At 43.4% G+C, this 13,471-nt stretch overlaps 1 protein-coding gene across 1 annotated transcript; it reads left to right on the top strand.

The window, feature by feature from the left end:
- Nucleotides 1–434: 434 nt before the first annotated feature.
- Nucleotides 435–4,646, top strand: amer2 (APC membrane recruitment protein 2). Its single transcript, XM_049749277.2, has one exon. The coding sequence runs from the start codon at nt 634–636 to the stop codon at nt 2,629–2,631; it is 1,998 nt and encodes a 665-aa protein (XP_049605234.1). The 5' UTR covers nt 435–633; the 3' UTR covers nt 2,632–4,646.
- Nucleotides 4,647–13,471: the final 8,825 nt, after the last annotated feature.

The raw sequence follows: 13,471 nt of genomic DNA, 5'->3' as shown, positions 1-13,471 counted from the left end.
TGAATGTAATATTTTTGTCAGTATTGTTGTTACTATTTTAAAACTGTGGAAGTGTATTCACTGGATCGACCCCAATATTTTTTAGTCTGTTTATTCTTTTTTTCAGGTGAATGCAATACACTCCTGCAAAAAATATATATTTTTAGGGAAGGTGTAACTTAAATGTATTCATTCGATATGTTTGTGCACATGCATTGAGAGAATCTGCAGCAGTGACAAAAACAATGATGGAAGGGTGTGAAAACTAATGTCTTGTTTTCGGGGGCCAATAGTGCATTGGTGACTGGGAAGGTGGTGGGGGGAGGACAGGCTCCGGCACCCTGCCAACGTTGACGAAAGCTGCTTAGCCCACCCTGTTGCCATGGATACAGTGAGGAGCAGCACCGAGAGTGAGGGAGTGAGAAAGAGGGAGAGAGAGAGAGAAAAGCTGCAGGCAGGCAGGCGATAAAGACAGACAGAGTGGGAGTGAACGAGCTGTTGGAAGCAGCGTGGAGAGAGAGAAAGAGACAGAGAGAGAGAGAGAGAGAGAGAGAGAGAGAGAGAGGGAGAGTGGATGCGCATCCAGAGAAAGCCCAAAGGGAGAAGGAAAGTGCTAGTGGGAGCCCGCAGAGTGGGAAGCCATAAAGCTACACAATGGAAGTGCAGACGGAGTGTGCGGACCCCACCGCGGCCCCTCCGTGTGACCCCCAGCCGCCTACCGGGAAGATCAACAAAGCTGCCTTCAAGCTCTTCGCAAAGCGACGTACCGGCTCCGGAATGGCCAGCTTCTTCTCCTTCAGGAACAAAGGGGCCACGCTGAACGGGACCAACGGGCATTCGGACACTGGGAATTCTGTGAATGGGAACGGTTCAATGTCATCGGGCGAGTTGGTGAGAAGCAAAACACACGATGGGCTCATCGGCTCCAGCAATAATGCTGATGTACAGAGAGGGGAGGGCTTGTCGACGCTAGAAACCGGAACTGTCAGGTCTCTCAGTAAATCTTTAAGTTTCTTTTCTCTACTGCGACGTGGGAGTCTTAGGTCAAATGAGAACAGTGCGGGACTGGTGCGAAGAGGGAGGGGCTTGAAAGGCTTTTTCACTAGCATCCGCTGGCGACGTAAGGACAAAACAAACGAAGGCGATGGGGACGAGTCGGAATCCCAGAAGGAGAAGGATGGGGATGCTGCGGCCACTGAAACGGCCCAGGATATCTCTCTCATCCTTGAACCCACCCCGAGTGGCAAGACAGAGGCAGAATGTAACCTCCAAGCCGTCGAGGCTCACAGTAAGAGTGTTTCCTTGACAGCCACACAGTGCGTGGCCATGCCAGGCCCATCTGCTGAGCCAGATTCTCCCTCTCCTTACACACCCAACGACTCCCCTTTGCACCCTGCCACCAGCAAAGCCAAAGCCTCAGTCTCCAGCCTCACCCCCTCACTCGCCACACCCCCTTTGGAGTGTTGCAGCACCGGCGACCCTCCTTCGGAACCCTCGGTGGACCGTCTGTGCTCTCTTCTCTTCAATGACGTCACATCGCTTAAGAGCTTTGATTCACTCACGGGCTGTGGGGATATTATTGCCGATGCAGAAGAGGAGATGGCTGGCAATGGGGGAAGTGGGACGAGTAGTAGCAGCAGTGGCGGTGGTGGGGTAGGAGGAGGCGGACCAGGTGTTGGGAGACCGCTCGGAGTCACCTGCCCCCCGACTCGTGGATCCCCATCAAAAGTCCCTCTTTCTTCCGTGCAATCTGTATTCGCTGCATCTCCGGTTCCGGCTTCACTTCCTGCTCGCGCCCGGGTGCCCCCCACACCTCAACCGCCCGCAGTGGGCAGTGGGGTGGTGGCTTATATGGGTGGCGGGGAGGAAATGGCCAGTCCGGAGGGAGTGGACGATGCTGACATGCAGGGGCTTTGGCATATGCTGCCTTCGACTGGTGACAACTCCCCTGCTTTGCCCCGATCACTCCAACCCGCCTGCACCACTCCCACCTCCACCTACCCCCTTCGCACCCTCACCTCCGCCAGCTGCCAACAATCTTCAACCAATATATGTGCAGATCGTAAGACGCTACAGGTCAAATCTTTGGGCCTCAGTAAGATTCCAGTGGTGGGTGGAGTAGGAAGTCGAGCGGCCAAACCCCTCCTACCTCACGGTCGTCATCCGGCATCACCTGGAGACAAAGAACCGCTCAGCGACGAAGGCTACTGGGAAACACCCTCCGCAACACCCACGGCGACACCTGAGGAAAGTGGGCAGCGGCACCAAATGTCACGTGACAGTTGCTCTGGGGACCGCCTGTATGATTTCTACAATGACCCGGAGGGGCCGGAGGGCGATGACGACCAAAACAGTTCGTCCTCCTTGTCCACAGAATATAAACTCAGCCCTCCTTCCTCCTCGTCCTCTTCTTCGTTCCGCTCAATGAAAGGCAGCGCCAGCCTTCCCCGGGAATCCAAGATCCCAGTCAGCGCCAGACAAACGCCGCCGCCTCAGTCCGTGAGCCAATCAGCACTCTCGTCTGTTCTGGAGGCAGAATTGTCGCCGCCAAAGACCCAAGCACTTCCTCGCACCAGAATCCCCGTATCCAAGGTACCCGTGCGTCGTCCCGGAAACAAACCGGGCCCCACAAGCAGAGCCTCGAAGAAGTAGTTACTCTTGGGGACTTGAGAGGCTGACTCCTGTGCTGTTTTTTTAATTTTTTTTTTTTTTTTTACAGACCCAAATGGTTTACTTAGCCAAGAAAAATGTTGCCCTGTGCAGTTTTGAATCTTAAAAGCTCTCCGTCCCTAAAGGTTACAATTGAATAACATGTTTTTTTTTACCCTGAGAAAAGTCACAAGGAGACGCCAAATAAAATCCAGATTGTCTTTTAGCTCTCACTGGAACTTGGAAGCTTGACCCTTGACAATCCATGAACTCTGAAAAGTTCATCTCTCAACTACCTGCAAAAAAAAAAAGGCCTAGCTGCATGTTGGAGGATTTCAAAGCTCCAATTCATGACTACATACTGCAAAAATAAGCTGCTTTTATAGTCTTTTACAAATTGAAATGAATTTCCTCTTGACGTTCAACAATATGATCCTTGAACTATCCCACTTTAGAGCCAAAGTATCTTTCCTGAAATAGTTTGAAACAGACTGGAATGTCTTTTTTTAAGATGAAAGTTTTGCATCCTGATTAAACATTTGCATGTAAAACAACAATAATATAGCACAGATTTCAAAGCTTCTCTATTTGTGGAGCACAGAAAGTCACACTTTGACACTTTGCATGCAAAGACTTCGTTCCAGCTGGACTTTTGCATCGTAACTTTCCCGATTGCAGCATGGGGAAGTTCGGACACAAATGTTTTACTGTATGTTTTTGGAAATGTGCTTCAATATGGAAATCTTGATGCGTTGACACAAACTTTACTCTTTGTCTGCATTCAGGGCCGCACATGCAAAGGTCAGGGAGCACACACACTTGCACAAACACACGGCAAAACTTGTTATTGCAACTCCACCTGACGGTTTTCTACAAACGTGCAAAAACAACATATCTGTATGTAGTGCTTTTTTTCTTTTTAACAGCTTTTTTAAAAATATATCCTTACTCTCCTACTGCACGGATTCAAACTGTGACTGCTCCAGTTTTCTAATCTGTTCATTTCCATCTAACAAACTGTAGTGGGACTAACTTCTTCCAGAATATGCCTGCCTGCCTCCGACTCCCAAAAATGCAACAATGAAATTCCAGCAGGGTTTCAAATAAAGATTTACCTAACCATTCCTATTATTGGACTGAAATGTTGAAAAGCCATTGTAAAAAACGAGGGGCTATTTCAGGTGTGTATGAAAAGTGAATGTAGCTTGACATTTTTGTAGATCATGGATTAGTAGCTATATATTTTTGTGTGTGTCAGCAGGATTTTATAGGAGCAAAGCAAATGACTGTATAGTTTCTAATTCCCCCCTCGCCCATCCGCAAACGTGTTTCAAACATGAAGAGCCCCCCCCCAAGTGTATTTTAATAGTGACACAATGTGATCAGGTATTTTCTTCGCCCTCGATTAAAGAGAGGGACTTTTATATGCAAAGCCATTTTAGACTGTGTACATTTTCTCTGCTTCGAAAACAAGGTACCCTTCCATCACACTTGTGATTATTGATTGATGGCAGGGCTTTTGGATTCACATATCATTTACTTGGCTGATGGTAAAAAGTAACCTGAGTCCAGTGCGAGCATTTTCTTGCTAGGTACAAAGAGGTTTAGTATGCAAGCATTTTTCTTCTCATGTATGCGTGACTGTTTTTAGGAGAGGGTTGGGTGTTTTTTTTTTTTTATATTTAAAATGAAGTTAAATATTTCTACTCAAATGAGGCAAAATATTCCATTCTCTCCATGAACGCCACATCAAATGTACCTTTACAATTTTGTTATTCTTCTCACTCTGATGATCACCCGAGACACTCTTTCCACTATATACAGTATGTGAAATATGTTAAAACTATTGGGCTGTTTTTCTGCCTTCTTTCATTACAATCGTGCCCATTTGTGCAATCATCGACCACAATGAAAAGCACATTTCAATTTTCCCTTTTCTTTTGCTCGAGCACCTGTTAGCCAACAGTGTGAAATCTTCCCATTTTCCATATTTAATGAATAAATGTGTTTGTTCTAAAGCGTGGCTTCCCTCTGCTTTGTGAAATCAATGTTAATATCAGGCTCTCATTGTTTACCATCATGGCAAATCCCTCGCAGCATTTGTTCACTTCCCCAAGTGTCGTCGTTGTTATGGCATCACACTTCCTGCTTGGTCTTCCAAACATGAGGTCAACAATGCTTTTTATTGAGCACTCCAAAAAAGGCCTACCAACTGATTGACACACATATTCCACGTGAGACTCATAAATAATAATCAAACGGTGGGTGCTATTGTTAAAATTGTTGTTATGGTGTAGGTAGGACAGGAATTGGTGCAGTGCAAATCCCTTTTGAATGGTGCAGCAATCCCCAACACTCCGCCTCCCTCCCTCCCTGTTTTGGCACACAGAGGTTTATGTAAAAAGCTTATATAAGTCCATAACACTGACTTGTAGAAGGCCCATCAAAGCTAAAGTGATGCTGACAGATGCGTGAGGCATACTTGCACATCCTGGACTGCTTCCTCTTTTGTTGTGGGTTAGGGTCAGGCCCCAAACTCTTTAGAACTAACACATAAACTTGTGTTGGTCAAATGTAGCGATGTCAGATCAACAAAAAACATGGTCAACTGCATCTCTGCAAGAGGTGCATTTTCACTTGACATTTATTTTCTTTTTAATGGATGGGTCACACAATGTGAATAATGCTGTAGGCCGCTTTGATATTTCAAACAATATATTAATATATGTTGGGGTGTCTATCTCTGTGCCCAATTTCAAAACTCCAAATGGTGCATGGCAGTCCACGTTCCCATAGTAACCGCAGTAGGTCAGCCAATGAAAAGAGGGGGCTGGGCAGGAAAAGGGCTCCAAGAATCTTTTTCAACGTTGTGGTGGCAGCTGTCACACTGTGTGACAGTTGTTATTGGAGAGGCTCTAGGGCGTCGTTATTTAACACACCCACTTGTCAATAATTCATTGACGCTTGTGACTTTGTGCAGCACCATCATCACTGCCTTTGCCTTAACATGACTTAACACTCAAAGCTATCAGCAATGGGTCAATTTGGCTCACAGGTACATTTGAATGGTTCACGTGGTGCTTTGTAAAAAGAAAAAAAATAGACACAAAGTAATGAGGTCAAATGGAATAAATCGCCGCCTCTTGCAGGACATTCTCAAAATGTAAAATTCAACCAAGTGACATGTGAAGAAATTGACAATAAAGCAGACTTTGACTTTGACTTTGAATGTTTACATATTGAATGTACAGCATCCACATGGCTAAACCAAACATGAGTAAAAAATAAAACGTATTCTTTATTGACATTTTGGTTCGGCAAATCTTCATACCCAGTGGTTGTGGTCCCAGATCTTCTTAGTAGTGTACTTGTTGGAAGCAAAAAAGGCCAATATTTAAGACAGACCACAGTATTTTCATAGTAGCCCAAAAATGAAATATGCGGCCTGTAATAAAGACATTTCGAGACATCCTTTTATGCAACAGCGTTCTCTAGTGGTACAGTTGTACAAGTGCATTTTTCTTTCTTTGCACCATTTTCTTAGCAAGTCAAGACAAAAGGATCTATAGGCATAATTTTGCAAACTCGCTTGGGGAAATAAGTGCACTGAAGCGATACAATTTAAGAGACACACAGACTAAAGTAACAATCACCGTTTCCATTGAAGATAGTATGGCACAGTTAAGAAATCAACCAGACCGTTTAATGTGAATAAAACATGCTATGTAGTAGGACAAGCTTTGAAATAGCTTACATTTAAGTACTTGCTATCGGTATTGGCAATAGTGATCAAAATGCTGACCTTTGCTGCTACTAAAGTCCAGATATCATTTAATGATGTCAATTTCAGGATAAAAGAGGTATGCAAATGAGGAACGCAACATCTGTCTTAGTTTCGGGTCATGGGGGTTAACTGACCAACGTTGCCATGTCATCACAAATGGGCACAAATTGCATGCTTTCCCAGAACCACAGCACATGCTGATTCGGCATGGTCAAACCATGTACTATGGCTCATTTATCTTTACATAAGCACATTCTGTTTTCATGTGGCTGCAATGTTAATGCAGGAATGCAACAGAACTGAAGATCTCCGGGGTGAACTTTCACCTGCTTCAACTGTGCTTATTATTATTTTTTTAATCAATGTTGCAAGTATTTTTTTTTTCCCAAGAAAAGCACAGCAAAGTTCCTCTGTCAAAAAGAGTAATTAAGAAAAAACAACAACAACGTGTAAGTGCTTATACTGGACCGTACTGCAATATTACAATTTATCACTAGAGTGCACTGATGGACTATCGATAAATTTAGTGGTGGTGGCCCACTGAAAACAGACACACAAGAGCTTGCACACACACACACACACACACACACATGGCCACTCATTCCTATTGTTGACCACTCTCATGGACGACTGCTTTGTACAAGAACTTGATCCTCGAAATTGGACTGAAAAACCTTGATTTAATTTCATTTGTTACTCTCTGGTTTGCTCTTATGTTCTGGTACATACTCCTGCCATAAAGGTTTGGAGTGGCATAAGCTTATTGAGACACATTTGCAAGCAGTGATAGGGTGCTCAAAAATAATGAATGTTCTCCCTTTGAATAAGCTTTTTATCCATTTTTAAGAATCCCCAAAAGTAATACTCAGAATTTTGACAATGATGAATTTTGGCTTCTTGATTTTTGCAACATGAATATAATTCATTGGCCTTGCAGTAGGGCTGCATGATTACTGCCAAAAAGGTGACCATTTTCAATCATGATTATTAATCACAGTTATTAATCACGATCAGGGAAACATCTGTGTGTTTTTAAACAAACAATACTCGCTTATTTAGGCATCTAAATGTAGTCGTAAAACCGTGCGTTGGCGCCCTACAAGATGGTTGGCTACTGCTTGATTAAAAAGCAGTCTTTTTTAGTACCTTTCTACGAGTGGCATGAAAACATTTTGATTAAAAACAGATCAAAGAAGGAATACATAAAACACAAACTGTAAATGCCAGAGAATAGATTTGCTCACATCAAAATGTCTTACATTTTCAGCTCGCCATTTCATGTAAATTAGAAACAGGGCTCAACAAAGTATGCACACCCCCGCACCGGTCCCAAAAATATGAACATTTTTTTGGTACGTTCACAACCACAGCAGTCATAGAGACAGATGTGAACATGCAAATGGACACGCAATTGCTCACACACACACACACAGTCATCCTTTACCGCCGCTCTTAAAACAGCTACACAGCCTGGAGAACTCAGCAGTTTAGAGAAACATGATGCCCTAACCATAAAAGTGTGTGTGTGTGTGTGTAGTTTTGAGTGGTCTCAGCTGCATGGGCCATGCTGCAAATGGCAGCCAATCAGTGCTAATTCAAAATCAGAGTGCTTTTGACGGCTTTACCCCGGGGAACAAAGCAGTTGTGTACGTGTGTGTGTGTGTGTGTGTGTGTGTGTGTGTGTGTGAGTGTACTGTAGCATTCACTGTACGTACACTCCACCTGCTTCTCATTGCCAAATTTTTTTTCTGGGTATATTCAGCCTCACAAGCCACATACTGTAGGTTAAACTGATAGATATGTACTGTAAAAAGTAAAAGCAGATTTAATGTGATACAAGTTGGTCAATATCTTGCTTCAGTCAATTCTTTTTACAGTGGTAATGTGCTAAAATTGTAAGCTGGGCAAATATTTTTGTTTTAGCAATTTTACTTTTAAAAGTATGACAGTAATGAGAGAGAGAAAAAAAAGATATAATTTAAATAAATAAAAAAATCAGACATGGGACGCAGCAGTTCAGTTGCTATTCCAGCCACTTGCACGTGGTTATGAAGAGGCTGACATGGCAAGTTTAGCTCTTAAAAAAAAAAGTTGGACATGCTTAGAGGATGAAAAGATGGGTGCCAAGCATCATCTATTCCTCTCAATTCCAAAGTGACGTGAAGTTGGCCTTCTCCCAATAGGCACTGAGGTGATGTCAGAGAGGAGAAGAAAGAAAGAAATGCACAATTAGGGCCCTCTGACACTTGTTCTTCAGACCAAACTAGCTCCTCCTGCAGGTATCTGTGTCATACAGTCACTGGGCTTCTTGTGTCCTCAAAACACCCACACAGTAGCTGATTTCACTCTTCATTAACATGGGTTCTTCCTACAGCGCCATTTTTATGCTCATTTATTTTCAACCATCATTTTAAAAGATTCCCCAACAAATTGACGTGTTCTCTGAACCACTGCTACGTTTTCTATACTTCAGCCATGTCAAAAAAAAAAGAATGGAGCTTTGCACAGTCTAGGATTGCCCAATTAGTTACGTACGTGTGGAGAAATGCACAAAAACACATGCATGTTTCTAAAGTATATAAAATAGTATGACATTTTAAAAAGAAACTTGCTTTCATTCAAAATTGCATATTGAACAAAATGGCTTGGAAAACGGAGCAGAAAATGTTTTGACAAAACCTTTACATCCAGAAATGGATGGAAAGATCAGAGTAACAAACAAAACAAGCATAACGTGCATTTGGGAAAAAAACATGCCCGACAGCAAAAGCAACAGCAACACACACAAAATGAACCCTTAAGGGCACAAAAAAAACCAGCCGACTAAATACAAGCAAAATGATTAGACAACAAGGAGCACCTGGACAAGACACGAGTGGCCTGGCCGAGGGAGGGAGCTGATTGGAAGACACAAGAGAGCTTGATCAGCACAGGTGGTAACAAACAAAAAAGAAGACACACCATGTTCAGCTCGCTCCATGCAACCATTGATAAGGACTTTCCAAAAGTTGGACATTTTGAAAAGTCAGGCAGAAAAACAGGCACAGTTTTTCCCAAAAACTACCAAGCACTCCGAGACTGTCACTATCAACTGGCTTGGAACATTGCACCGACTAAAAAAGCCATGCAATGAAGGGGAGTTGGTTAAAAAATGCCTCAGTGACGTTGTGGAAATCACCAATTAAAACGAATGGCATCAGACGTCCAATAAAAACAATTGCTTCGAGTAGCAACAATGGAATACAAGCCGGATTTGAAGAGGATTCTTCAATGGAATACAAGCCGGATTTGAAGAGGATTGTTCAAGGCAAGGAATGCCAGAAGTCGAACGAAGCAACATGCATAGTAAGTGAAAAAACGCTATTGTCAATTGTTGTTTGTGGATTTTGCTGAACTGAGTTTGTCTGTGTGAGACAATGCACACAATGTTCATTGTTGAAAAGGGCTGGCCTGTGGTCTTAGTGCTGTAGGAGTCCATTTCTGTCATTATCATGTTGGTGTGTGACATGTCACACAAAAAATTTGGCTGAGCAGAGGTGTGTGTGTAAGAGGAAGGTAACGGTAAAAAAATGTGCTTCTTAGTGTCTGACTGGTTTGCCACCCCTGTTGTATGTAAGCAGGCAATTCTGAACAAGCCATCTCTCTTACCTGAGTTACTCTTCCTCTGCTCATCCACTTGTTCTTCTCTCTCTCTCTCTCCATGTCTTCTTCCTCTTGACATGCGTCACATTTTGGCTTTTGCTCTCGAGGGATAAATGCCAGATTACATGGTGTAGTATTTTTATCCGTAGTACATTAACGCAGGAAGCTTACTGCATCAAAGCTTACACACACACATGCATATGCATGCACCAACGCACACAAACACGCTCTACTGTAACGGAAAGAAGAGTGTAAAGTACCTCCTTTGATCACTTTCCACCCTTCCGTCATCTAATTAACACACGACAATGTGTTTTATTGGAGGTAGAAAATGATGTGAATCTGTGTCATGTTGTACTTTCGATATCCCAGACATTCCAAAAAAATCGCAATTTGGACGTTAACCCAAATATTGATGACATGTAATTATTGTCACTGATACAAGAGTTTATGCAAACAATTTGGAGGAACATTGAGTGTGCAGTAGTGTGGTAATACAAATGTGATGTAGAGCACTGATGTCAAACTCAAGGCCCGGGGGCCAGATACGGCCCTCCACATCATTTCATGTGGCCCTCGAAGACAAATAGTCCGTTGTGACGCTGCTACAACAATGAGGACAGTAAATTGGCTATGATGAAAATTTAAGCTCCCGGAATGGTTTGTGTTGTTTGATAGCGCCTGAAGGAGCTGGTATCCAGAGTTGGGGGAGTCCAACGAAAATCCACTCTAAAGGCACAGTTACATTTTAAGCTCAAGTAGTACGGCAGGTGTAAGATCATGGAGGATGTCTGGCTCGCTCATCACATGCCACGCTCCTCTTGTTGACCTTTTGGTGCCGTCGGCCTGTCAATGAGGGCAGGCTGTGCTCCGTTCTCACCCTGTTGTTGTGTTAAGAGCGTCACTTTACTCCACGAGGTCGTTTCGGAGAGCTTCAAGTGGCTGCGAGCGGGTGTTGCACGTGTTGGCTTTAATGATGGAAATGTGTGTTGTGTTGTGTTCGCCGAGTTGTCGAGGAGATGGAGCATGAACGAGTGGCCGGCAGCACTCCTAGTTTAGGTGAAATCAATACACATCTATGCTTTAAGAGGCTCACTTCAAGCCTTTTATGTCACATCCAATCACAAATGGAAAAACTTGTTGTCTTTTGCCCTTTTTCTTCAATATTTTTCACATTTATTTGACACTTCCTAGTTGCATGGTATTAACTAAAAAAAGGAACAAGTGGCAGCCCCCCGCTGTTTATGCGCCATATTTTCTTTCCTTGGGTAAATGAGTGTGGTGGTGAGGTGGATGGCGAATCAGTGTCTGTCTCTGATTCTCTGCGTGGGGCACGTATAGTTCCACCAGGGGTGGCTGACAAGAGATGACTCCCGCTTACCACACGCTGCGAGAGCTACTCTTCTTTAATCTAGCGCCCCCGCTTTCTCTTTCACCCTCCATCTAAATTTCTCTTAACTATGACATGCAAAAGCGCTCCCGCCCATCCAAACCTCGAAGCTAATCCTTCAGCAGCTCTTCTGGGGCGCCGTGCTGTTTTGGGGGTCTTTTTTCTGACACGAGGATTTAGCGTCATCATAATGGTGAGCAAACACCTGTCTAATTAACCTGATTGTGACGCACCTCAGACTACAAGACAGATCCTGCGGTGTGGCGCTGAGATTTAGCACAACAGGCTAAATACCTCTGCTCTTGCAGGATATTGTTGCACTTTGGTGTCTTTCTGTAAATCTAGGTTTAGTGGAGGGTAATTGAGGGGAATTCAAGAGTCAGCTGTCAGAGAGGGACAAGTCTGTAAAAAAAAAAAAAAAAAAATGTTAAGAATTATAGTTTGTACACGGTTTATGGTAGAGCTGAGCTCTAAACTTAAATATAACATGCAGCCTTTAAAGGTTGTGCTTCTTTCCTGATATTTTTTAACAATGCAGCTCACGCACATGTTGCAGAAAGAAATGACGCACTCTCTAAACCTTGAAAATGAAACAAAGATAAAAACATTTTTAAATTGCTGTTTTGTTTTGGACAACTTCCAGAAATGTTGGCCCTAAGTAAAAATCATGGCCATCTGACACGATGGGACGTGTTAATTCCAAAAAGCCAAATTAAAGGTCAAACATTCAAAAGCACTGGAACGTGATCACTCCATTTGACTCCTTAATGAAGATCCCGCTAGGCTCTGGAGTTCACTCTCAACATGACCCGGGCCTTGTAACTATTCGCTGGTTTGCTCCCAAACTGTCTAACTCCCTCCGCACAATGCTGTCTGACGTTGACTTGCTGAGCTTGATCAGAAGAAAATGGTCGTGCCAAAGAGGGCCATGTCCCACCGACGAGCCTGACAGGAACCCTCAGGATGTGGCGCACCTTTCAAGTGGGGCCCAGATGGAAGTGGCACCATGCTGTCAGAGGCTCTGTAGTTAATTAGAAGACACTGTCGCTGTGGTGTGGCGAGGGCGCTAGGACGTCACGCTCAATTACGGCCAGGTTGTAACGGGAGTTTGTCTCACTTCACCTGACACTGACCAGAATGGCCTCTTACAATTTACTTGGCTATTTCACAATTAAGTAGAAGAGCAATTAAAATAACCCGTTTTCTCTTCAAGTCTTAAAAAGTCTACACACCCCTGTTTAAATTCCACGTGTGCATATTGTGCATCAACATTATAAATCAATTGGTTCAGTTTATCTATTCAGCCCGTATAGAAAATGTAAAGATGATTTAATATGGCCCGTTTAAAGAACCCAATCATTTCATTTTTCTTTTTCTTTCTTGGAACGCAATACTCACAAGAAACCATCTAAAACTGGACAAAGAAGAGTAATAAAAGTACTCCTGTGTTTTGCAAACTAAGTTTCTCATTTGACCTTTTCAATCAAGTTCTGTTTGAGTCTTTACTTTTGTTTGCAGAATTTTACTCGACTCAACACAAGCAAAGCACTCAGCGACCGATCCCCATCTGTGAACACAAAGGGAAATGGCTGTCAAGTCTGAAAAGAAATTGCGTACCTGCATTTGAAAATCCATTAGGCAAGGTGTACGAGCAGGCTGGAGCAGCCGAGAGGAAGCTGATGAAAGGACTGATTCATTTCATGGTGCTATTGCGTGTTTGGGAGATTTTGGTGGACAAACTTTACCCAACAAACTTGGAAGCATTTATAGCCGTGCGGGTACGGATAGTGGCTAAATAATTGCCTTGAGCCAATTAGTGAAGTGAGGGGCAGGTAGGAGATAAAATTCTCTATCCTCTGCATAACGAAGGCACGTCCTCTTCAAGATCCGTCAATCTCCCGTTCATTTTAGGAAAACATTATTACAAGAACAGCACTCTAAAAAGAGCTATTCTTAAAAGAAAAGTGCTTATTGTTTTCCCGAATCACAACTGGCGCTCTCTGTTTCTCATTGTATGAAAACCAAAA

Source organism: Syngnathus scovelli, chromosome 18 (genome assembly GCF_024217435.2).
Source record: "Syngnathus scovelli strain Florida chromosome 18, RoL_Ssco_1.2, whole genome shotgun sequence".
Classification (NCBI taxonomy): Eukaryota; Metazoa; Chordata; class Actinopteri; order Syngnathiformes; family Syngnathidae; genus Syngnathus; species Syngnathus scovelli.
This window is presented reverse-complemented; position numbering and strand designations above follow the sequence as displayed.

What these genes read in the sequence shown, in the direction of transcription:
- amer2 (XM_049749277.2), top strand. Translation starts at nt 634, where the DNA reads ATGGAAGTGCAGACGGAGTGTGCGGACCCCACCGCGGCCCCTCCGTGT.